Source organism: Oryzias melastigma, linkage group LG5 (assembly GCF_002922805.2).
Source record: "Oryzias melastigma strain HK-1 linkage group LG5, ASM292280v2, whole genome shotgun sequence".
Taxonomy (NCBI): Eukaryota; Metazoa; Chordata; class Actinopteri; order Beloniformes; family Adrianichthyidae; genus Oryzias; species Oryzias melastigma.
Genome location: NC_050516.1, coordinates 16,202,270 through 16,225,865, shown reverse-complemented (window position 1 = coordinate 16,225,865; position 23,596 = coordinate 16,202,270). Strand labels below are relative to the sequence as shown.

General features: G+C 41.0%; 2 protein-coding genes across 3 annotated transcripts; both read left to right on the top strand.

Moving 5' to 3' along the window:
- The first annotated feature begins 222 nt into the window (after nt 1-222).
- LOC112145263 (haloacid dehalogenase-like hydrolase domain-containing 5) lies at nt 223-7,315 on the top strand. The gene is made up of 9 exons (XM_024270396.2): nt 223-1,141; nt 2,655-2,846; nt 3,019-3,131; nt 3,315-3,408; nt 3,690-3,723; nt 5,713-5,887; nt 5,958-6,134; nt 6,312-6,480; nt 6,978-7,315. The coding sequence occupies exons 1-9, from the start codon at nt 1,085-1,087 to the stop codon at nt 7,164-7,166; spliced, it is 1,200 nt and encodes a 399-aa protein (XP_024126164.1). The 5' UTR covers nt 223-1,084; the 3' UTR covers nt 7,167-7,315.
- A 1,762-nt stretch (nt 7,316-9,077) lies between these two features.
- Nucleotides 9,078-22,562, top strand: pcif1 (phosphorylated CTD interacting factor 1). Of its 2 annotated transcripts, none has more exons than XM_024270190.2 (16): nt 9,078-9,260; nt 11,986-12,142; nt 12,228-12,352; nt 12,966-13,091; nt 13,165-13,331; nt 13,404-13,558; nt 15,459-15,606; nt 16,951-17,034; nt 17,118-17,217; nt 19,139-19,298; nt 19,374-19,543; nt 19,676-19,762; nt 19,831-20,015; nt 20,447-20,540; nt 20,617-20,792; nt 20,862-22,562. In XM_024270190.2, the coding sequence occupies exons 2-16, from the start codon at nt 12,016-12,018 to the stop codon at nt 21,184-21,186; spliced, it is 2,229 nt and encodes a 742-aa protein (XP_024125958.1). In that variant the 5' UTR covers nt 9,078-9,260; nt 11,986-12,015; the 3' UTR covers nt 21,187-22,562. The 2 variants fall into 2 exon arrangements, with proteins under 2 accessions (XP_024125958.1, XP_024125959.1); XM_024270191.2 differs by lacking the exon at nt 9,078-9,260 and adding an exon at nt 9,716-10,128.
- The last annotated feature ends 1,034 nt before the right edge of the window (nt 22,563-23,596 follow it).

The window sequence follows — 23,596 nt, the reverse complement described above, 5'->3', positions numbered from 1 at the left end:
ATGTATTCAAGTGTCTGTTTTTTCAGATCTTCATTGTCAGGTCTGATGCTTTCTGTTTTCATGTTTAAATGTTGAAGAATCTGTAACTAAACCTGGTCTCCTGCATATTGGGTCACCACCAGTTCCTGACAGAGAGATCACAAGGAGGTAGAGTTGATTCTTCCTTAGAGGACAAACTTACATCCCCAAAAATGTCTGAGATGGTTAAGTTCCTCAAGTCGTAGATGTCAACCCAAACTTTCTTTCACAACAGTTGATAACTGAAGATCTGATGGTGAAGCTGTCCTCTACTAAAGCTCTACCAGGTTTTTCACAAGTTGATGTTTCGTCTCTTTCATGCAAAAGGAGATGCATCTTATGCAGAAAGACTTTTTGATTTTATTTGGTGCAAAAAAAAAGAAAGATGTGTCCTCAGCATAAGACAGACAAGTTAAATTATAGGATTGAACGATGAAACTCAGAGGGTGTGAGGCATGAAAAGAAAGGGGCAGAGAGCAGATCCCTGTGGAACACCAGTGGAAATGTTGTCCACCCCTGACCACCACTGCCAGTATACTCTGAAAGTTCACAGAGATAAATTAGATTCAAGACAGTTGAGAGTTGCACCATAAATGTCAAGTTTACTAAACATAAAAATAAGGATTTAGTGATTTAGTTCATGTGAGTAAAATAGTCCAAGACAGAAGACAATCTGGTTAAAAAGAGCTGTGAGGTGATACTAGAACCATTTTGATGTGTCTTGCTCAGTCAAGCAGGAATGTTTGGAAGTATCACAGTGGCTCGTCTAGTGGGTAGAACTAAGGACTGATGGCTGCTAGCTTATTGGAGAAGTTGAAGAATTCAGTAAGACCCGAGGATGGAGAAGGAGGACAGAGATGGAGAAGAGATGTGAAGGTGAGCGTTTTTTTGTGCAATCGAACAGTGAATAGCTGCCTGCTCCACTGACTGCTGCATTTTCTCATGTGAACTGATGAACACCAATATTGTGAACAAATGTGACTTTGGCTCGACCCGCCTTTGTTGTGACGTCACAAGAGAGTGGTCATAAAGTGTCCGCCGGCAGTCAGGAGGACACACTGGCATTATGTTGTGTCGAGCTTTTCTGCTGCAGGCGGTCAGATATGCATCCACCAGCAGACAGGTTAGTGTTTGTTTGTGTGTGAGTGTGTGAGAGTGTGTGTGTGACAGCTGACCTTCTCTGTAGGGAACTTTTACTCACTGCTTACAGCAAAAACTTGGTCACAGGGAAAAAGTTTCATTCAAGTTGCAGTTAACTGCACAACGTCCAGTCAAGCTGTCTTTTTGTGTTGCATGTATTGTGTGTTTGATGTTTGTGTAAACTCATAAAGAACAGAAATAAATGAAAGAAAATGGTGATGATAAACTTGAATAAAAAAACACACATTATTTGTATCAAAGCTAGAATAAATCCCACAATTCAATTGTGACAAAAAAACAAAATTTCTTGACCTAATAGTCAGTGTCTCATCTGTCTGTTATTTTGTAACCTCTTATTTTTATGTCTCTTACATGTTCAAAAATCTCTCCCCTTTATGTTAATATCCAACTTCTCTGCCATCCTTTCACTTCTCTTTCAGTCTCATACCTGTCTGTCAATCTTTCATCTGTACCATCAGTCTATCAGCTTCTGTTTCTATCCTGTCTGTCACTCACTTCTCACACTCCATCACAGTTAAGGCAGTCTTTAGCATTCTGTCAGTCTTTCACGTCTCTGTCTGCCTTTAACCCTTTTGTTGACACCTGAATATGTCAGCCTTTATACTTGTCTCTCACCTGTGTTTTAGTGCCTTAATTGTCTGTTAGTTTTTACTATTGGTGTAACAATTAACTGATAATTAATCGATTTCTCTTCCTACAATCCAGTCAGATTGATCTTTCTTAGGCAAGTTGTTAATCAACTTATAACATTCTAATTAAATACATTAATAATAATCGATCTTGGAAAATTCCATTTGGATTGAGGCACGAAATTTTTTTTTTTTTTTACTATAACATAAAAACAATGTAAAAACGACCAAGTACCATCACAGCAGACAGCACACATCCAATGGCAGGAAACAGTGATAAAGCCATCATCACAGTCCAAAGTGTGGAAACAATTTAACAAAGATGCAAAACAACAGTGGGCTGAACTTTATGAAACTGAAATTCAAATGGATTTGACATTAATTCTTGCTTGTGTGTTTGTACACATATTTAATTTACATTTAATTTAAGAAATACAAGAAATCTGGAGAAGTTCACCGGCACTCTTTAGTATCAGGCATTTATCTCTGAGTCACACCTCCTGAATTTTTGGCTAAAAATTTTCTGGATCGATTTTAGGTCAGATTAAATTAGATCGTTCAAAATGAACCAATATTGACTGAATCGTATCAGACGATACAGATTATGAAATGAATCGAATCACTGTCAAAAGGAATCGTTACACTTATAGTTTTCACATGTTTATCAGCTCATACGTGCCTCTCACCTACCTGATGGTCATTCAGCTATTTTAGTGTCTCTCACATTTTTTATTGTCTATCAGTTTCTCAAAAGTCGTCGTGTTTGTGTCTACCTGTCTCTCAGAAGAGACTCACCTGTGCATCAGTCTCTCACCTGTCTGTCTCTGCTTCTTGTCTTTTGGTCAGGTGGGTGTCCTCTTTGACGTGGACGGTGTGCTCCTCCGTGGGGGTACTGTGATTCCAGCTGCTCGCCGAGCTCTCAGTAAGCTCGTGGATGAAAACAACAACTTCCTGTTTCCTGTCGTATTTGTCACCAATGCAGGAAGTTGTCAGAGACTCCACAAGGCGCGGCAGCTGTCTCGCCTCCTGGACGTTCATGTAGGTTGGGTAGAGTAGTGGAGGTCTTACCTTTTTTCCTCAAAGCTGCTTCTCAGTAAAAAGAAATAAAAAAAAATCAGTTTGGGTTGCAATTCTCTTTGTGTTACACGAATTGAGAACTCTCTGAGAGGTTTGATGTTGAAGGCCTCCTGACCTCTGTGTGCTTCCACAGGTTTCACCTGAGCAGGTTGTTCTGTCCCACAGTCCTCTAAACATGATGAAGAGCTTCCACAATAAGTGTGTGCTGGTGTCGGGACAGGGACCAGTGACCAGCATCGCCCAATCGTATCCTCACCAGCCGCTTGTTGGTGCTCTAGTGAAGCTCCTGTTGTGCTTTTCTATAAACACATCCACATATTGACTGTAACACTTCTCATGGCTTCACTGACTAACCAATTACAAGTCTGGACCTGGATTTAGGTACGACCCTGATGTGATACATGTTGGACTCTTAACTGCTTTTGTCAGTTTGGGCTTCAAAAAAGTGGTCACCATTGAAGAGCTGTCACAACATCACCCCCTACTGGACATGGTGGACCATAACAGAAGACCCACAGCCCCTGTGAGTCCACCGCCTTCACAGTGCAGACTTTACATGGAAGGGTTAGCCTTCAATGAGGAACAGGGAAGAAAAGAGCATTTATGAAGCTCAAGGTTATGGTCTTTTTGATACATCTACCTTTGTGGCACCAAACAGAGTTTCTGTCTCTCTTTTTTTTTTCAAAGAATCTTGATTGGTTGGTTGTCCTATTTGCTGCTTGAAATCAACTTGACTGATTTGAGGTGCATTTAACTGTATTCACTTGTATTTCTTTCTTTCTTCATTTTGTTCTATTTTTGCAGCTGTCTCCTTTGGAAGATCTGCCCCAAATACAAGGTAAATCAATGATTTTTAGGTTCAACCTTTCACCTCATTTCACATCAGATTCATAAAGATGTGTGTGTCTTTTCAAGTGTTAACAGCACATTCAAGTTCCAGTCAAGTTGACTTATTTTACCAGCAACCAAAATGACTGATTTCCATGAAAAATGATTAAGCTACATCTTGAGATTACCTGAGTACTTTAAAATATTTCTACCCACCTGTCAAATGCTGACGTGGACTTGAATGTCCAAAATCTTCCCTCTCTTGGTCAGTGGAACATCTACCCTTTTTTCACAAGATTCAGACTGATCTCTTTGAAAACAAAGTTGTGGATTATTTTTACTTTTACCACAAAACAAATATTAAAATATAAAATTTTTTCTATTTTATTTCATTTTCACTTAAAATCATACATTAAAACAATACAAAACATCTTAGGGAAATGCAAAGGAGCAGAATGAAGAAAAACATTTTTTTCATTATGTACACAGTTAAAAGCTGAGAATAACATCAAAACTTAACGAATGTATAAATATTTTCTTTTTCACCAGTACAGTGATTAAATATCAAAGTCATTAGCTGTATTTTTGCAGTTATTGATGATCTAGTTTGTTTAACTGATTGTTTTAGACCATTCCACACGTGAACCCCTTAAATTGAAATACATCTTTATTTTTCGTTCTGAATTTTAAATGACACATTCTTATTGATTTGAGTTTTTTCCGTCTCTTAACTTTGATGGTGAGAAACTGACTTTGTGAAAATATTTAGTTATTTTAATGTGTGCTATCATCACGTTCTTGCTTTGGCGTCCCACATACATAAGACATGTCAAATATCATGTCTATTTTAAGTTGTAAAGGCTCCATAATATCAGTTAAGTAAGGGTTTATCACAACCTTTTAATACTTAAAAAAGCTATTTTGTCCTGTTTCTTACTTTATTTTAACTTTATAAGGGTAGCTAACAGATGATGCTATTAACCCATTTGATGTCATCTATTCAAATTAAATTACCTATGAAACTCCATGCTCCTTGGTTTGAATCTGAATTATTGAATTTATTTTTGAGTTAAATGTGAAAAATGTGTTCCACGCATTGGAGCCCACCCTTAAGGAATCAAATCAAACTTTATTTATAGAGTAATTTTCATACATACAGTATGTTACACATCGGGCTGCACGGTGGCGCAAGTGGTTAGCGCTCTCGCCTCACAGCGAGAAGGCCCCGGTTCGAATCCCGGCTGGGACCTTTCTGTGTGGAGTTTGCATGTTCTCCCCGTGCATGCGTGGGTTTTCACCGGGGACTCCGGCTTCCTCCCACCGTCCAAAAACATGCTTCGTAGGTTAATTGGTGACTCTAAATTGTCCCTAGGTGTGAATGTGAGAGTGAATGTGTGTGTGATTGAGGCCCTGCGACAGACTGGCGACCTGTCCAGGGTGTATCCCGCCTTCGCCCTTCAGTAGCCGGGATAGGCTCCGGCACCCCGCGACCCCGACAGGGAAGAAGCGGTCAAGAAGATGGATGGATGGATGGATGGATGGATGTTACACATCGAATCATTTGGCAAATTAAAACTAAAAACAAATAATTTCAAACACACACACAAATTGTAAACACTCAAACAATTTCCACAACCCCAACCCACAACACATTATGAAGCATAAAATGATTTATAAATAAGATGCAAAGTAGAAACATTGATTTTTGAAGCAGGGAAACAATATTTTGGGGACGTCCACACCAGAGACCGTCTCACTCATATTCACAAGGGACTCAACCACAGGATCAACCCCGATCAAAGTAGAGGGAAATCCCTTGGTAACGGCCCTGTTCTCTGAGGAGGCTTAAATCCTGGCGTGAAGGATCCCACTGAGGAAAACAGAAGAATTATTAACATGAACATGCATTATTAACCAGATTTTAAAAATTGTAGATAGTAGAGAGCATGATCTGTTCTCAGTTTCCTGCCTGCTGACTGTGCTCCATGTGTCGCCGCAGCCATCATCCTGTTTGGAGAGCCGGTCCGATGGGAGACCAACCTGCAGCTTCTGGTTGATGTCCTGTTGACTGATGGGAGACCCGGCAGCATTCATGACCCCCAGCTTTCCTCTCAGCTGCCCATCCTCGCCTGCAACATGGACCTGCTTTGGATGGCTGAGGCCCCATCGCCACGGTAACGACCCCACAGTTGAGGGACGTGAACCACAGCGCATATCCAGTGGTGACCCTGTGTGATGTTGCAGGTTTGGTCATGGGATGTTCCTGCTGTGTCTGGAGGCGGTTTACAGGAAACTCACCGGTCGAGAGTTGCAGTACGAGACCCTGCTGGGAAAACCTAGTCTGCTCACGTATCAGTACGCTGAGCGGCTGTTGCGAACACAGAATCACAACCGCAAGCTGTCCACCATTTATGCAGTCGGGTAACAGAGTTAAAATCCTACACTTGTTACACAACTGAATGAGTTGATTCCAACATCTTGTACAGTGATCTGTGATAGATTTCAGGTTGTCTGTAAACCAGCTTGAGAGTAAAAACCAACACTTTTTACAATTCTCAAGTTTCACAAAACAAACTGTAACTCTGTCTTGTTATGTAGTGACAACCTGATGACGGACGTCTATGGTGCTAACCTGTACAACCGCTACCTGGGTCAGCAGCCTGAGGCCATGAAGAGTGGAGCCAAACTTGTTGCCCTGGGAACAGGGAGCCCCATAACCATGGAGGAGCAGGAGCTGGTGTCTGCTGCTGAGTGTCGCTCCATACTGGTTGGTAGAAACAGTTTCTGTATCGTCTGTCCAGAAAGAACTTTAAAGCTCTCAGGGGGTTCGCAAATCTGTACCCCAACAGCCCACAACAGATTTGAAACAATGCATTTTGAGGTCAAAGTGAGGGTGTGTGTACAAACAGCATCACACCAAATAGCAATGAAGAGCAGTGTTACAGCACCATCGCCTGGGATGGCTCAGTGTGACTAATGTTAATGTTAGCATTTTGTTTTCTTTTTTTTGTTGAATCATTATGTCTTCCACATAAATGATAGGCTCTATAATATTTCAAGATCAACAAGTCAAAATATTGAAAGTAAGAAAAAAAGTATATTAATATAGCATTTAATGCCAAATCTTCTTAGAACCAAGTAAACCGCAGTCACTATGAAAAAAATGCATTCCAGTAAAACGTCTCAAATGCTCGTGTCCTAAAAAAAAAAAAAAAAAAATATATACAATTCTGCCTCTGAAAATGTTTTCTTACCTTGTTTCAGGTATGCACGGGTGTTTATAACCCTCACTCCCCATTACCTAGCAACCAGAACAGTAGCATCACAGAGATGGTGTCCCATGGTCACAGAGACCTGGTCCTGGAGCCGGATCTTTTGGAGCCAAGTCGGGTGGTGGAGGATGTGGAGGCTGCTGTTGACTTAATGCTACAGCAGGAGAGCTCTGATGCTTGATACCAGTCATGCGTCTGGCTGAAGTCGATATATATATCTGTCTCCCACCTGACGGTGGACCTCTACGTGTGAAGCTCATTTTGGATGTCAGCCATAGATGGGTTTCTGCAGATTTTTATCTTTTGACCATGAAAAATAAACAGTTTCAAGCATTGTAAATACAAATCTGAGTTTGCTCTGACTGTAATTTTTTGTGCAAACCGCAACAACATCATACAGAAACACAGTGTATCAGAGAATAAAAGAGCAACAAGGCAAAAATGTTTTAAAACAGTTTTCCAGACTCATAAAAGTTCATGACCTTTTTTCTTTCATGTCTTGCCATTTATGATTAAATTCAGGTTCGAAGTTAATACTTCTTTTTTTTATTTAGTTTATTCAAACGTGTTAATTTATACATATAGTTATATGTTACAGTCACATCTGTATTAGCACAATTGACAATGGGTATGCTATGTCTTACATCCATGTTTGAAAGGTGGCCTGCAGAATCATTGCTTATTAAAGCATGCCCCTTAATTAATTATAATAGACAATTAAAAGCATGGTTCCTGCTGGCCCACACATTGAACATTTGAAATATTTGACTGATTCTCCAGTGAAAGGGCTTCTCTTATATAGTCAGTGGTTACTCTTTAAAATTGTATTTATTTTTCTTATTAGTTTTCAATTAACTCTCCATGGTGGCTCCTTGGCCAAACATAAATAAGTCAGGGAGACTGCTGACCCAGCCATGTCGACTGTCTGAGTCAGCAGCTCCCTGCTAAGGGCTGCCTAACCAGAACTACCAAAAGAAAACAAATAAACAAAGCCTGCAAATCTAAGACTACCAAGGTCCAACCCAAAACTAAAATAACAAAACCCAGCAGTGTAAGACCGCTCAGGACAAAAAGAACAAAAAGAAATTAAAAATAAAATAGCTATCTTTTAGAGTAAGGATTACTTATTAGATTAATTTATAAATTGATGGCTGAGGTTTACATAGGTGATAAACTATGTAGGTTCCCCATTGACCTGAAGAAGCCTTGTTTGCTCAACACTATGCTCAATGCACAGATTTTATATGCAAAGCAAAACTTTGGTAAAAAGTTTGATTTTTTATGAGTTAAAAGCACATATTATCTTATGCTTCACAACATTGGTTATTAGCCACCCAGAGCTGCACTGAGATGATCCTGTTTGGCACAGACTATCTTTTATTTTGAAAATTAGTAAAAATCAAATACATTTTTGAGAGATGTTAGGTTCCTTCATATTTTTGCGTTTGTGCCAAAATAGACATAATTCAAATGTTTAAAAAAATAGGTAATGAATGCCAATCCAAATTTCTTAAAGGCTAAAGTGAGACTATACAATTCCTTCCTCAACAGAAAATGAGCCCAAGTGGCTCTTTTACTGTAAGGTTGTCGACCCTGTCTAGGAGTTAAAAATAAAACTCTCTTGCCCGTACTGTTACAGGATTGAAAAACACAACACGTCCTCTATGACAATACCAGGTCCAGATAACTTTGATATAAAAAATAAAATGTTAATATGGAGCTAACACATATGAAGGAGAACCTTCAGATATTTATTAAATATTGTTAATCTTTTAAACTTATTTCTTCATATTGTTAAGCTCCATACTGGGGTGCATCACATCTTTATGTTCTTACCAAAAAGAATGAAGACATGAATATTTAGATGCCTTTAATATGGGATATTGATTGTTTTGTACTAACAGTCGTATTATTTCCCTAAAATAGCAACACTATTCAACCTTGCACCAACTCTGAATCAGAGGTTTAAATCTGTTAGTGTTTTTAAATGATTTGTGGTGAACAAGCTAACTTTTTAGGGATATGTAAGAGGGGGGTATTTTTGTTTAAAAAAAACACGACAGACTCAGATTTTCCTTCAAGGCATTTAAAAAATAGTTTTTCCCAACATGGCGGAGGGAATCGTACACGTCGACGCCGGAGGCGGGCCGAATGTTGCGCCTGCGCAGTTGTCCATTTTGGGCCCCTGTAAAGATGTCTGAGCAGGCGGGGAGGGAGCGGCGCGGAGGACCCGAAACAAGCGCGAAGGACCTACGACTGTTCACCGCTTAACCTGGTAAGGTAGGAGTCTGAGAGTCTGCAGAGCGACTGCGACCTCACTGAACCCCTCCTCAGAACTGCTGCTAGCGGATGAAACACTTGGCGATATGCTGCGCCGCGGTGTTTGAAGCAGGCAGCCGCACTCTTCGTAGGGGAGTCGCAGAGCTGTGTCAGGGGCGTGCCCGCCATCTTGTTAGGAAATCGGCGCCCGAAGAGCAGTTGCGTTTGAGGCCAAGCAGACCGCTTAAAATATCCGCCCGTTGTTTGCTTGTAAGGGAACACTTCCACGTTGAGTGTTTAGGGGAGTTCAGATGTGTTCAGCTCCTGTGCGGGTCTGTACTTGCGGCTGTGGCGTCCCCGTGTTGAAAGCGGGCTTCGCGCAGCAGCCGCAGCCTTTTGTTGTCCTCACCACTTTGCACCTCCTCCCCCCTCCTCCCTGTTTGGAGACATGCTACAGCGCATGCGTGTAACCATGGCGCTCGTTTCTGCGTTTAGAAAGAAACACGGTTTAATGAGTCTTTAACACTTACGAATTTCCTCTTTAATACAGTTTTCTGCTTTTGGTCGATTATGCTGAGACGTGATCATTAATATAAATGTTTTAGAGTGGTTACGCAGCTTTAGTTACGCGGTACCGTCACGGTCATGACTAGCCGTGAGCCGAACCGTCCAGTTTTTAAGGTCAGAACCCCAGACCGAACACTCTGCCCCCTGTCTCGATAGAACTCCGGTTACATGGCTGGTTGGATACTTTTGCATCTCCTGCCCTCCAGCTGCGCGGCCTCAGCGGACCCAAAGTCTCCAACTGCGGGTCGGTTCCGGTCCACACGGTTTGACACCGCCCTGGGGTAATACCTCCAGCTGCAGCCGAACCGCGCTTTCGGGTAACAGACTTCGACCTATTCGCGATCTGGTCTGTCTGATGTTGAACTGGATTTGTTTTGGCGCGCAAACGCGGTCGGTTAGTGCGATCTGCTCTGATCGGGTCTGGTTCTGTTTACGATCAAAGCAGAGATCTTAAATGTGTTTTCCCTCCGTTCATTTATCGTCAGTTCCCGCGTTTCTGTCACTGAACTTATCCATAAAGTGAAACGGCTGATCATGGGACTAGCAGCGTTCCAGCACGCTGACATCCACCCACAGGAACCTGACAAGCCCCCCTTTTTAATTGCCTGTCTTTGATCATCTGGTTCTGGTTCTAGAAACCCATCTACTCTTGGCCCAACACGCTGGTGTCAAACCTCTGCACCAGCGTTGACAGCGGGCTCTCTGCACGGCTGTCATGGTTAAATAAAGTTTTAAAGGAATTCCTCAGAGCAAGTGTGACTGGGCACCATCAGTTTGTTGCTAAGCAGAGTAGGAAGGCTGCTGGACAGACTGTTTATGTTGTTTTTCTTCATCACACAATGACATTGCCACATGTATATTTATATTTTTAATAAACTATTTGAATAAATTGATGCACTCACTGAATAAAATTAAGGTCAATAAATGTGAATGCGTGTGTAGCACTTAACTGCCTACCTTGGATATCTAATGCGCTTTATCATCTCAGTCCTATTCAACCATGCGCACACACTTTACCACCTTTAGAAATAATGGCAATAATATAATTGCGTTTTTTAAGAATGAATCTTCCTGACATGTCTGGTCAAATAAGATGATGCCTTTATTTTAAAAACAAGCTTAAAGAAAACAGTGCAGGGTAAATAAGGCAAAAAATCAAAAAGAAAAACAGACACAGTTGGATATTCATAATATTTAAAATCCAAAGTTTAGACCAAGAAAAACTTGGATGAAAATAGTAATCATTCATACAGAATCAACCCATCCATCTATTCATAATGACATATAATAACCCAAATATATGAGATTTAAGAAAGGCCTAAAGAGTAGTATAGATATTGAAGAGTGAGTGTTGATTAGATGCATATTTTGATTAACCCTTCCGCTCTTCGGGGTCCAGATGACTCCAACCACATATTGATGTGTGATTCCTTCCATGACAAATGTAGACAGGATTTTATGTCTGCCATGGACATTAGTGAAACTCAAAAGTCAATGATAAAAAAAGTTCAGCGCACTGTCTTGTGGGGTCCAGATGACCCCACTTTTAATGTAAACAAGCTAAGGAGAGCGGAAGGGTTACGACTACAAGATATGAGGAAAACTTGTGATGTGTGATATTAGTTATCAATATTACGATGACAATCTTACTTGCAATACATGAACACCAATCAAAAACTACTAAATACATAATTTTTACTTCACTGCAACATTTGTTTTTAAATAAAATTCAAGATAACTAAAACTATTCTCCAAATGACCCACCTCTATATAGCAGGCAGGCATCTCATATATAAGGGGTCCATCCAATTGGTCAAATGCATAAAAGGCTTGATTTAATTTGTGAAACTTTAAGCTGTCATTTATTGCACTTCAAGCCATCTTTTGCGATATGCGTACTGCACAGGCTAAAATCGTGATGACAAATAAATTTGCAATTTATTGCAAATCAATGCTTTCTTGTAAAATGCAGCAGAACCTGCAGAGTTTATCATAAAACTCTTTGTTTTGTTTGCTCTTTCTCAGCCACATTTATAGACCGTTGACGCTGTAAGCCTATCTGAGCCTCGCATGAATACTGTTTAAATACTCCATTAAAGACAGAAGCTCCCCGTTTTCTACTTGTAGCTTCTGACCAGTAACAGTAACACTCTCTGTGCCTTCTCTCTTCACAGGTTCATGTCATTCTGAGGACTGTCAGGGAAATGTCCAGTGAAAGTCAGGGATTGGTGAAAGGGGAGGCGGCTGCAGTGTTGCCTCCCTCTGCTTCTGCCTCCACACAGGGACCACCTCTTTCTCCTTCCACCCCGTCAAGAGCACCCGAGCTTCCAGGTGGACTCAGGACTCCTCTTCTCACCTGCTTTAGATGCCGAGTTCCTCCTCTAACCTGCCTCTCTGTGACCCGTCTGTCTGACAGATGAGCTGGTGCAGGCTGGATGGGCCAAGTGCTGGTCTCGAAGGGAGAACCGGCCGTACTACTTCAACAGATTCACCAACCAGAGCCTGTGGGAAGTGCCTGTACTGGGTCAACATGATGTTATCGTGAGTTTTATTATTTTTATTACTTTCTTTTTTAGCTACACAAATGTTCTCCAGGTCTCTTTAGTCTGTGAAAGCAGTACTTGTTCATTTTCTAAAAGAAGTTGTTTGTTGATCTTTAAGCTGTCAAACACCCGCCTGTTTGTTAAGCATAACTGCTGCAAGGATGAGTGTTTTGTCTCTAAACTAAATTTTAAAAAATGATCAACCAACTAAATGTAAGTCTTAAACATGATCAGCGTTTTATGATTTTAAAATAAGTGCAGCAAGTGTTCAAAGAAGATCTTAACAGTTTTTGTTCAACTAAGCGCGGAAGCAGAACTTGCAAAAAGCAGCACTATAGGGTGGCTGTGGCTCAGACATGGAGCAGTCGTCACGCAGCCATAGAGTTTAGATAAATTGCCCCCTGTGGGTTAATTTAGATTTATATTAAGTGCTAAAGGGTTGAAAAAAATTATTTTAAAGTACAGTCCATTTTACATGTATATGCAACTTTAAAAAGTTGGTCCAAATAGGAACAAAAACTAAAAGATGATGCATACATGTGTAAAATAGTAAACAACAAGTTTGTTTATGGCTTAAAATTTTAAACCTTATTTGTTTTGTTTACGTGCAGTCGGATCCTTTAGGTCTGAATGCAGCCCCGGCAGAAGGTGGAGAAAGTAACCTTGGAAACGGTCAGAGGAAGAGGAGGAGTTCTGAAGAGCAGGGGGCGGGTCCTAACACTTTAAAACGTGCCAAGGTAAGATAAAAAGTCCCCATCGGGAAGCCAAGAAAACAGAATTCAAACACTGACCCGTGGCTGACACTTCTAGGTGGAACCTACCACACCAATCTCACCCAGCACGCCTGGAGGCAAACCCTGGAGTTCTGCCCCTGAAGACAAACCGGCACAGACTAACACCCCCTCAACTCCAACTCCAACTCCAGCAGCTCCTACTCCTACTCCAACTCCAACTCCCGCCCCATACAGACCCTCTGTGTGAGTCCTGAGACCATGCCAGAGCCGTTCTTTTATTTGAACTTTAGATTTAATGATAAGCTGTGGCTTCAGGATCTACTGGGATCTGGATATACAGACGAACGCTGTGATCAGAGAGCGAGCTCCTGCCAGCGAGCTGCCACCCCACCCAGAGATCGAGCTGCAGAGAGCACAACTGGTCACCAAGCTGAGGCAGCATTACCATGAGCTGTGCCACCAGAGAGAAGGTAACTCTTGTTCCTGCACAATGTTCAGGACTGACAGCATTCAAGTGCCGACTCACTGCACACCACTTGGCTGTTCTGACAGCCTCAGGGGCTGGATTCTCTCCATCCGTGGTAGGAGCTGTGACCAGGGTAGGGGTGGGCGATATGACGATATAAAACCATCTTACGATCTCCAAAGCTGACGATCTGACATTTTTGAGAGATCGTTTTATCACGATCTTCTACGAGAAGATGCAAGAGCGAGAAGGCAAAAGCTTGTTGACTGCTGTGACTTTAAATCCGAGCTGCTGCTCCTCCTCCTCCCCGTTTTTTTCTTGTAATCAATGACATGTATTACTGGATTGGAAGTCTCGTGACATACGGCATGACAGACACGCGCCATCATTATGGATCGAGTCTTCTCGAGTAATGAATGACGGAGGTCCGAAAAATTACCAATAGGAGACGCAGTGTTTTGCAATCGACTTCAAAAACCTTGACAACAAAATAATCCGATGGAGAGGAATCATCACAGGACAGGAATCACATTTTAATAGAGAAATCAGGCTGGGAACCGTGAACTGTGTGCTAAAGTGGGTGCTAGCAATTCACGAGTAACATGCTAGTTTGGCTCTTTGATGTATGTTTTTATTAATGTTTCATGTTTTTAAACATAGCGGAAGTTAATTGCACATATTTACGTTCAACCTGCACAAAAACTGATGGTAGTTCATGTTGGAAACATGTAAAATGTTCGTCAAGATGCACGTTGCAACATTGTTTTGCTAGCTCGTAGCTAGCTGCTTTAAGAGCCTAAATCTTATTGTCGATCGCACTTTTTAAATTTTTTTTAGTCTTTGTAAGAAGTGTAAGTGAGTTAGCACATCATTTTCTTAATCCGTGGCATCACTGTTTTCTTGGTCGTACGGACCAAAGAAAGCCCAGCTAGAATAAACAGCGCTAATGCTAACACTAGCTTTCTGCTCAGTGACATAAACACCGCAGAGAGCAGATGTTAGTGAATGAGCTGTGGATGTAAACTTTAACCTGACACAACATTTACTGCTATTATCTCTGTGTTTTGAATCTTAACAGTTTGGCAGATGTATTTGATGTTAACATCCAAGTTTAAAAATGTTTTTTGTATCAGTTAAAGATGCTAGCTGGAGCCTTTTTCTCAAAGTACAATGAAATAGTCTATCTGAAGCAATTGAGATTTATTTACCATGTATGTAATCCAAAAAAAATTATAAAAGTTTTAGTTTAATTTCAAAATGTGATAAAGGGTGTTTTTATTATTATTATTTAGCACTTTGAGATGTTTTTAATAGGGAAAGGACTTTACTAAACTTTATCAGTCATTCATGCCATTAAACTTCATCAGTCTCCCTCATTTCTGGTCTTGGGTGACAATCATTTACAAGCTCTGTTTTATGGATTTTAGCACAGAGGCAAAATAAAAACTCAGATATTTAGAAGCTGTTCATTTGACAGCAATGCATTACCTGTAGCAGTAGAAGGTGCAATTCTTGCACTATTTACAGATTAATCCTAATAGATAATAACTACTTAATTTGAATAAATATAAACATTTGTTCAAAATGTGTTTACTTCTTTCAACTAAAATCATTGTAATTCGATTTTTGGCAATTTGAATGTATTTAAAAAAAATCGGGGATGACACCAGAGTGATTACTGCAACCAAACAAGCTATAGTTTGGGACTAGGTAGATTCTGGCACAATCCAACTGATGTGCTGTGAGTAGGCTCAGGTCAGCTGGTTGAGAGCGATTGTGAGTTCTTGAACATTCTCGTATCAAGAAACAAATATCACAAAAAGTCAGTTTGGTTGTGAAGTAGGTTCTGTCCAGAGTGTCTGAATTAAAGTGTTGGTTCTAGTCATAAGTCTGTCTCTGCACAGGCATTGACCCACCGCGGGAGTCATTCAACCGTTGGTTGTTGGAGAGGAAAGTCATTGATAAAGGCCATGACCCACTGCTGCCGAGTGACTGTGAGCCAATCATCTCTCCATCCATGTTCAGGGAGGTGATGAACGACATCCCCATCAGGTATGCCAGCCTGCTGTCCTCCTGCTCTGGCTGTAGACCAGTGGCTAACTGAGTTTTGGAAGAGTTCTCGATGGATGAAAGGCGCTGGTTTAAATAACAAGAAGTTATTTAACCTCCATCTGTGAAATAGTTGCTGCTGATGATGTCTTTTGACAGTATCATTAAACTCCTTATGCTCCGTTTAAGTTCATCTTTTTGGGGAAAAATGTTGTAGGCTCAACACTAAAGGTATAACGGGTGAGCTGGTTCAAAATAATTACAAACATGTCCATATGTATTGCAGCAGCAAGAATTTTCTCTTTAATTTTTCCAGAAATGCTCATCTTATAATACTGTTGAATTTTGAAGAGGACTTCATCCAGTCTTCTAAAAACAGATTTAAATAACCCAGAGACTTCAGCTTGTTTCTTTTTGTGTAGTTGTGCATTTTTTATTACGTTATTAAATAAGGTATCGTTTTAATAGTCTATTTTTTATGAGTTGTATTTATTATTCTAGATTGTTTAATTATTTTTTTCTCTTTAGAACGTATATATATGAGCATTTTGGTTACATTAAGTCAATTTGATGAGTTTATGATAAAGTTAACATGTAAAGTAGATAAAAAGTTAAATGGTTAGGATAAAGTTTGGAGTCAGATGCCAGCTTGGACAAAGAAAATTAAGACAAACTTGAAACTTCCATAGTTATCTATAAGTTGATGCATTAGTGTATTTTCTGCATTACAAATACACTCTTTTATACATAGCATTTTTTTGTCTGTTCCTGGTTAAATAAATTCTCAGAAATGCAAATTTGATATTACATTTCTTTATCTATGTCTTACATCATCAGAAAACTACCACAAGAATATGTTGAAAACACCAAAAACAGGATTTTCATCTAAGTGGGTCTTGAAGAGTCTTGCCTAACTCATAAAGAAACTTCTACTTTTATCTAGAATCAGTCATACAGGCACCACAGGATATTTTGATCCTATTTAACTGATAGCTGAATGCTTACAAGGCGGTTCACTGAAAGACTTTTATCCTTCTGGATAGTAAGCTCAAGAATTATCACTGTCAGTGGTATGTTTTACTATTCCAAGGTTTTTGTCTGGCCTTAAACACATCACACGTCTGTCACCCTGAAGCTTTGGAGTTGTGTGCTTTACAATCAAAGGATAGTTCATGTGCATCCAACAATGTATAAATATATTTTTTTCTTACTTGCATGTCACATCGCAATGTTTTCCTTCGAGGATTAATACATTAGTATGATCAGTGAGAGTGCATCAGATTTCTTACAATAGTGACACATTTTTGGTTTCTTCTGATCACCTGTGTGTGTAAATGTGTGCCTCAGGCTGTCTCGCATCAAGTACAAAGAGGAGGCGCGGAAACTGTTGTTTAAATACGCAGAAGCTGCCAAGAGGATGATTGACTCCAGGTATGGCCGAGCTGTCCGATCAATAACCTTATGAGTGCAGTGGGGCCGAGGCATGGGGCTAACCGTGATTGTTGCCCACTCAGGAACGCAAGTCCCGAGAGCAGGAAGGTGGTGAAGTGGAACGCTGAAGACACCATGAACTGGCTTCGCAGAGATCATTCTGCTAGCAAAGAAGACTACATGGTAAATTTCACTAATTTTAAAGCAGCAAACAAAGTAAATCATCATCATAAACTGCAGGAAAATTATAAAGAAAAATTAAATATAAAATGTAACTGTTTAGTCAAATTCATAAAAAATAGTTTTAGATGGAGACAAATTATTTAACTGTATTTTACACCCTAAATAAATGACTTAATGGAATGTAAAATGACAAAATTGTCTGTTCATGTGTCACCCCACTCTGATGTTCCAAACTTTGGGAGAACGTTACCACTACCATACAGTTTTCCCTCTCTATATCACGGTTCACCTTTCGCAGTCCTGTTTTTTTTTTGGATTTTTTTTTGTGCGTCTTTGTTGTTGAGCTTGTTTATAAATCTCTTCCATGCGCTCCCTTACTACATAGATTGAATTCTTGTTTTGATTCTAAAACTGGACTTATTTTCTATGAAGGTTTGAACTTTGAGAGTTTAAACGGGAGAGAACAGTGTGAAGATGTTCATGTCTGTTTGAGGAGTTCTCTCTGTCACCCGATGCGATATCATGTCCCGGTAGCCAATGAGCTTGAAGCCCCGCCCCCACGTAAAAATAGGATCAGCTTGGCAGTGAAAACTTGAAAACTGAATTGAAACTGAAAATTGAAAGCACAGAAGGAGAAATGAAAAAAAAAGTTGAAAATATGAATAAACATTTTTTTTAATAGTTATCGGTTTTAGGTAATTTTTTTTTCAAATTTTAAATTTACAATTTTTTTTTAATATTTCTTTAAACTTTACAACATTATTTTTTTTCTAATTTACAATTTTGTTTACACATGCTCTGTTTTATTTATTCATTTTTTTTCAAAATTTACTTTGTTTTTTTCATTCACCTTAAGCTGATCCTGATTTCACTCTATATAACTGCAACTTTTCAAAGATAAACTACAAAACCCATAGATGTACAGGTTCAATTTAAAGGGGCCATACCATGATTTTCTTAAGCCTTTCAGAGTGAATTATATCCATATATATGATCATACAAAGCAAATTATTCACAAAATATTAGTTATTTTTCGTGATCTTTTTTCCTTACCGGAAGTAAAACCGACTCAATTCCTGAAGCTCCGCCTGCCGCTGCGTGTGGCTGCCCCCCATTTCATGACGTCATCCTACAGAAAGCAGTGTGTCTGCATTTCTCTCACGAAAATAATCCAAACTTCTTCAAAGATAGATGCATATACCATATATCTGCCTTTAGTATGCCCTTGTGGGGAGACGTCTTAAAGGGGCCCCGTGTCTAAAGTAACAAACACCCGTTTGAGCTGGAATTTATTGAAGACAGGACACAACTGGAAGATATAGGGTATTCTGCATCTAAAATTAAAGTTTTTTGCTGATCACTGCTTGCTCAGTAGAGAAATTGAGTGTTGGTGTTAGACTGGGGGCGGTGGTGTCAGATCTGACTCTTCCTGGAGGGAGCCGTTCGCATCGTGCTGACGTCAGCATGATGTGAACCGCTCGTTTTCATGGGTATGGGAGGGGCTGCTGCAGAAAGCGTAGGTCTTTAGAGGATTACTCTTAAATGCATGAACGGATCAAAATACCGCTTTGGGGTTCTTTATAGAGAGGAATGAACAGTGAAAACCATTTAAAACCTCAAAAAATAGAATTGTCATGGTATGGCCCCTTTAAATGTTTTTTTTAATACAGAATGATTCATAGTAGTGGGAACAGTCGGACAAAAAAAATACAACAGTATTTTTAAGCCACAGCTGTCGAGCTCCCGTATGGGTTCAGGAATTCGTGTAATTGATAGTTTTTTAGTTATGACTATAATGGTTTGAGTAACCATGGTGGGCAGGATTAATAAAACTCCAGATGAGCTTGATACTGATCTTTTCTGTGCATTTAGTCGTACCACAAAAATGTGTTAAATGTCCGCCTTTGTTGTGTATCTTCAGGACCGTTTGGAACACCTGCGGCAGCAGTGTGGTCCACATGTCACTGCGGTAGCAAAAGACTCTGTTGAGGGTATTTGTTCCAAGATCTACCAGCTGTCTGCAGAGTACAGCCGGCGCCTGAGGGAGACACACATGAGTCTGCTGCAGGACCCGGCCACAGGTACACCCCGAGCTCGCTGCTCTGAGCGTCATCATCATCGCGTGGTACTCACCTGTTTATCCTAATGCCACGCAGAGGTGCCTGAATCCCCACAGCCATCGCGGCTGGTCTACTGTTATCCAGTGCGGCTGGCCATACCAACACCCACCCTTCCCCGTGTGGAGCTGCACTTTGAGAACGATGTAGCGTGTTTACGTTTCAGAGGCGAGATGGTCAAAGTAAACCGAGGACACTTTAGCAAGCTGGTACGTACTGACTGCAGTGCAGTGGCAGCACCTTATTTTGAAAGGTGCAACTCTCTGCAAGAGAACAAAGAGCTCAGTCATCACAGCGTCTGGAAAAGCAACTGACCTGTGCCGTCTCATCTGTGTCCTCAGGAGCTGTTATACAGATACAGCTGTATAGATGACCCCCGCTTTGAAAAGTTCTTGTCCAGAGTGTGGTGCCTCCTCAAGAGATACCAGGTGAGCTCAACCTCTGACAGCCAGTCAGCCCTCGTCTGTTCAGTCCCTCATGGTTCCTGTGTTTCCAGGTGATGTTTGGCAGCAGCAACAACGAGGGGACTGGTCTGCAGGGGGCACTGCCGGTGTCTGTATTTGAGGCGTTAAACCGCCAGTTTGGCGTTTCCTTCGAGTGTTTTGCTTCACCTTTGAACTGTTACTTCAAACAGTACTGCTCTGCCTTTCCGGACATCGACGGCTTCTTTGGATCCAGAGGGTGAGTGTGCCCCATGACCCCAACCCTACACCTGACCACATAGTTACTGGTGTACAGTGTCCCCTTGTTTATTCTAAAAAATAACCTGTAATATCCACAAAGTAGGATCACAGATGTTTTAAGCTGTAAAATCCCTCACTGAACACTTAAAAAAATGTTCATTTCATTTTCACACTTTTCTCCGATTTAAATTTTCAATGTTTGAACCTAAGTGTCCTTTTTTGAACCAGTTTTATAGAATGAAAACGAAGATCTGCTAATGTTATATTTGTGTAAATGTGGCAAGCTCAATGCACTCTTACAGCCAATCAGGTTGCAGAACACAATATGCTGTTAAAAAATAAAAGCATGTGAACCGCGATATAGCGAGTCACCACTCTACTCCTTGCTTTCATCATAAAAGCATAATGATGAGTACCTGTTGTGTCCAGGCCCTTCCTGACATTCAGTCCTGTCAGTGGTTCATTTGAAGCAAACCCGCCCTTCTGTGAGGAGCTCATGGACACCATGGTGACGCACTTTGTGGTCAGTGCTCCCTGCATGTTCACCTGTGCCGAGTTGTTCTGGTTTGTAGATTCACGCTGGTTTGTGTCTCTGCTAGGAACTGTTGGAGCAATCCTCAGAACCGCTGTCCTTCATCGTTTTTATCCCGGAATGGCGTGACCCTGTGACCCCTGCTCTATCTCGCATGGAGGAAAGCCGGTTCCTGCGACATCAGCTAAGCGTCCCGGCCTACGAGCACGAGTATCGATCTGGGAGTCAGCACGTCTGCAAGAGGTAGCTGTCTTTCTGCCGTTCTGATTCCACGTCACACCTGTTCTAACAGGTTTTATTTTTGTTCTTTAGAGAAGACATGTACTACCGGGCCGTCCACGGAACTGCAGTACTCTTCCTACAGAACGACGCAGGATTTGCCAAATGGGCACCAACACCAGAGCGTCTAGCGGAGCTGACTGCGGCGTATCGGCCTTCCCTGTCCCGCACTTCCTCCCTGTCCTCCCCTGGCCCCGCCCACATCTCCCCAGGAGACAGAGATTCTGCCCACAAGGCCGGTGACAGGACACAGAGCAGCGTGATGTCCCCCAGTGACCATGACAACAACAACAACAATGGCAGCACCAGCAGCAGTCCTCAAGACAAGCTCGCTGTGGCAGAGGGGCGGAGCTTGTAGTGTTTTTCCTCTCCTGCGCTCTGATTGACCCTCACCAGCAACTGTAGCACACAAAGACCGACACAGAATGCTACTGTCCCCCACACCCGCCAGCAAGGGTCAAGGCTTCATCTGGCCTGTTCACCACCTCCCCTTCCCCCCCATCTGCTGGCCATTCTGATTGGCCGAAGCTCTGACGCTCTGTTTGAAGTTCGGCCGCTCAGAACTCCAGCAATAAAGACTTCCCTGATGTCTGAGGACTCTCACTGGTTGGCAGCTATCGTTTCTACAGGACTTGTCTGTCTTTGACAGAATCTCGCAGAGTTCCCGCCCTCTTTGGTGAAGGAGGACTAAACCGCACCTGTTGAGCGTTGGCAGCTGGACTGATGGGTTTAAAGCGAGGGGGCGGGGCCACAGTGTGAGATTATTGTCCGTCTTTTTCTAAACTTTCTTTTTTGTCACTTTCACCTCGGTTTTTTTTTGGTTTGTAAATTAAGTTAAAATTGTAGATTTTTAAAAAAATTAAAATTATTATATGAATTCAGTTTTACAGCTGGACCAGTCCAGAAGGACTTCAAGTTTAGACTGATCCGGTCTGGTCCAGCCCAGGTTCTGACACTAAGACACTTTTTAATCTCTCATGAGAAAGCGAGTGAGCTGTGGCCCCTCCCACATCTGCCCTGACCCAGCAACTGCTCTGTGACAGGTGTCAGACGACGTCTCTGCACCCACGTGTAGATAATGTACAGTTGGACCGCATGAGGTCTGTTTATGCTCTTTTCAGCTGACTTTTTTTTTTTTTTTTAATTTGATTAATTTAACCTTTTTAAAAAAGAGATGTGTTTGTGTATTTACGGCCCGATAGTTTGTTTTAACCCAAACCAAAGTGTTGTTCATAGGATGTATATGTGTATGTACAGTACAGGTGTGTATCTGTGAGCTGGGACTCTCCTCGCCTCACCATCTCTTCTTTTAGTTGTGCATGAAAACATTTGGACCGCACACAATCGCAGATTGAGCAGTCACCTGTCGATCGGCATTTAAGACAAAAGCTCAGAGTTGGGACAGAACCGGAAAAACCAGTACTGATCCCGGCACAGCTGGAGGAGTGTTCTCCCAGGAGTTGATGTTTGTTTTTCTTTCTTTCTGACTGTGAAACCGTCAAACATTCTTATATCTCCTCAACATGTTTGTCCTGTTTCTAAACAGAAATCAAGTTTGAGTGGTTTCCACTTCTGTGATTAAAGGGTGAAGGGAGGCATCTCTTGTTGTGTTCTGGGAGCTCCAGTCCATCAGAGAACGTCCGTCTGTTCAAAGATAGGTTTTTTTTGTCCTTAATACTGCCTGCAGACAAACTGCAACTCCTCTCAAAGTAAAAAGTATCCAGCCCAGTCCAACAGCGTGTAGCTTGTCTTCATTTCTACTCAGGTTTGAGCAGTTGCCATTGTTATGACATTTTAGATCTCATTGATTTGGAACAGGTCGATTGCATCAGGTTTCTCAAAAGATAAAAGAATTTGCAAAACTGGACCATAAAAAGAGCACTTACAGTAGCATCATGTAAATGTGTAAAGATGTCATCCTAAACAAAACGAAAGGTATGTTGTTACACCAAAAGTGATTAAAAAATAAAGCTGAAAAATCTTAAGATCAGTTTGGTTAGTTCAGTTTGCTGCAAATGCACACGTATAATCTACAATAACTCCTTTGAAGGGGTAAAACGGGTTTTGAAAACTGATGGATAATGGTGTTGGTACAAGGATTTCTCTGATAAATGTGTTTGGACTTTAACTTGCAAAGCTATTAAACGGTGGTTCACACGAAATCTGAAAAAACTGAACAAAAATGAAATGACCATTAAAATCATTTTTGTCTTCTTGAAGTCTGCACCCTGACTTCTACAAATGGGAGGGGGTCCAAACGTTTTACAAAGACTGACAAATTTGGTGAGATGAATTCATCCTTCATTCTTTGCATCCTTATAGCTTTCAATTCGATTAAAATATTTTTTGAAATTGTATTGCAGATTACATTGATGAGTTTGTATGTCTTCACATGGAACAGAAAAACAGTTTCATATATTTTCACCAAAGTTACTGTGAATTTCATTTGAAGACAATGCACTATTCATTCCCAGTTAGCGTAGCTCATTTTGTAGTGCCTCTTAACATTGAACACCATGAAAACTACATAAAATCTTATGTAATATAGTCTTGACATATAAGGCCTATCCCGGCTACTGATGGGCGAAGGCGGGGTACACCCTGGACAGGTCGCCAGTCTGTCGCAGGGCGGGTGTACATATTACTGATTTTATTATTTTATAAAATTGGCCAGTGGTAATTTTAATGTGGACTGAGTTTGGCTTATGGGCTAGACTTTAGACATGCCTGCTCTACGGAGAATACAATTTTGCTTACTGAGAGATAAT

What these genes read in the sequence shown, in the direction of transcription:
- LOC112145263 (XM_024270396.2), top strand. Translation starts at nt 1,085, where the DNA reads ATGTTGTGTCGAGCTTTTCTGCTGCAGGCGGTCAGATATGCATCCACC. An exon ending in CTCGCCTCCTGGACGTTCAT is followed by an intron (nt 2,847 to 3,018) that starts GTAGGTTGGGTA and finishes GTGCTTCCACAG; the next exon opens with GTTTCACCTGAGCAGGTTGT. An exon ending in ACAGAAGACCCACAGCCCCT is followed by an intron (nt 3,409 to 3,689) that starts GTGAGTCCACCG and finishes CTATTTTTGCAG; the next exon opens with CTGTCTCCTTTGGAAGATCT.
- pcif1 (XM_024270190.2), top strand. Translation starts at nt 12,016, where the DNA reads ATGTCCAGTGAAAGTCAGGGATTGGTGAAAGGGGAGGCGGCTGCAGTG. An exon ending in GGCTTCTTTGGATCCAGAGG is followed by an intron (nt 20,016 to 20,446) that starts GTGAGTGTGCCC and finishes TGTTGTGTCCAG; the next exon opens with GCCCTTCCTGACATTCAGTC. An exon ending in AGTCAGCACGTCTGCAAGAG is followed by an intron (nt 20,793 to 20,861) that starts GTAGCTGTCTTT and finishes TTTGTTCTTTAG; the next exon opens with AGAAGACATGTACTACCGGG.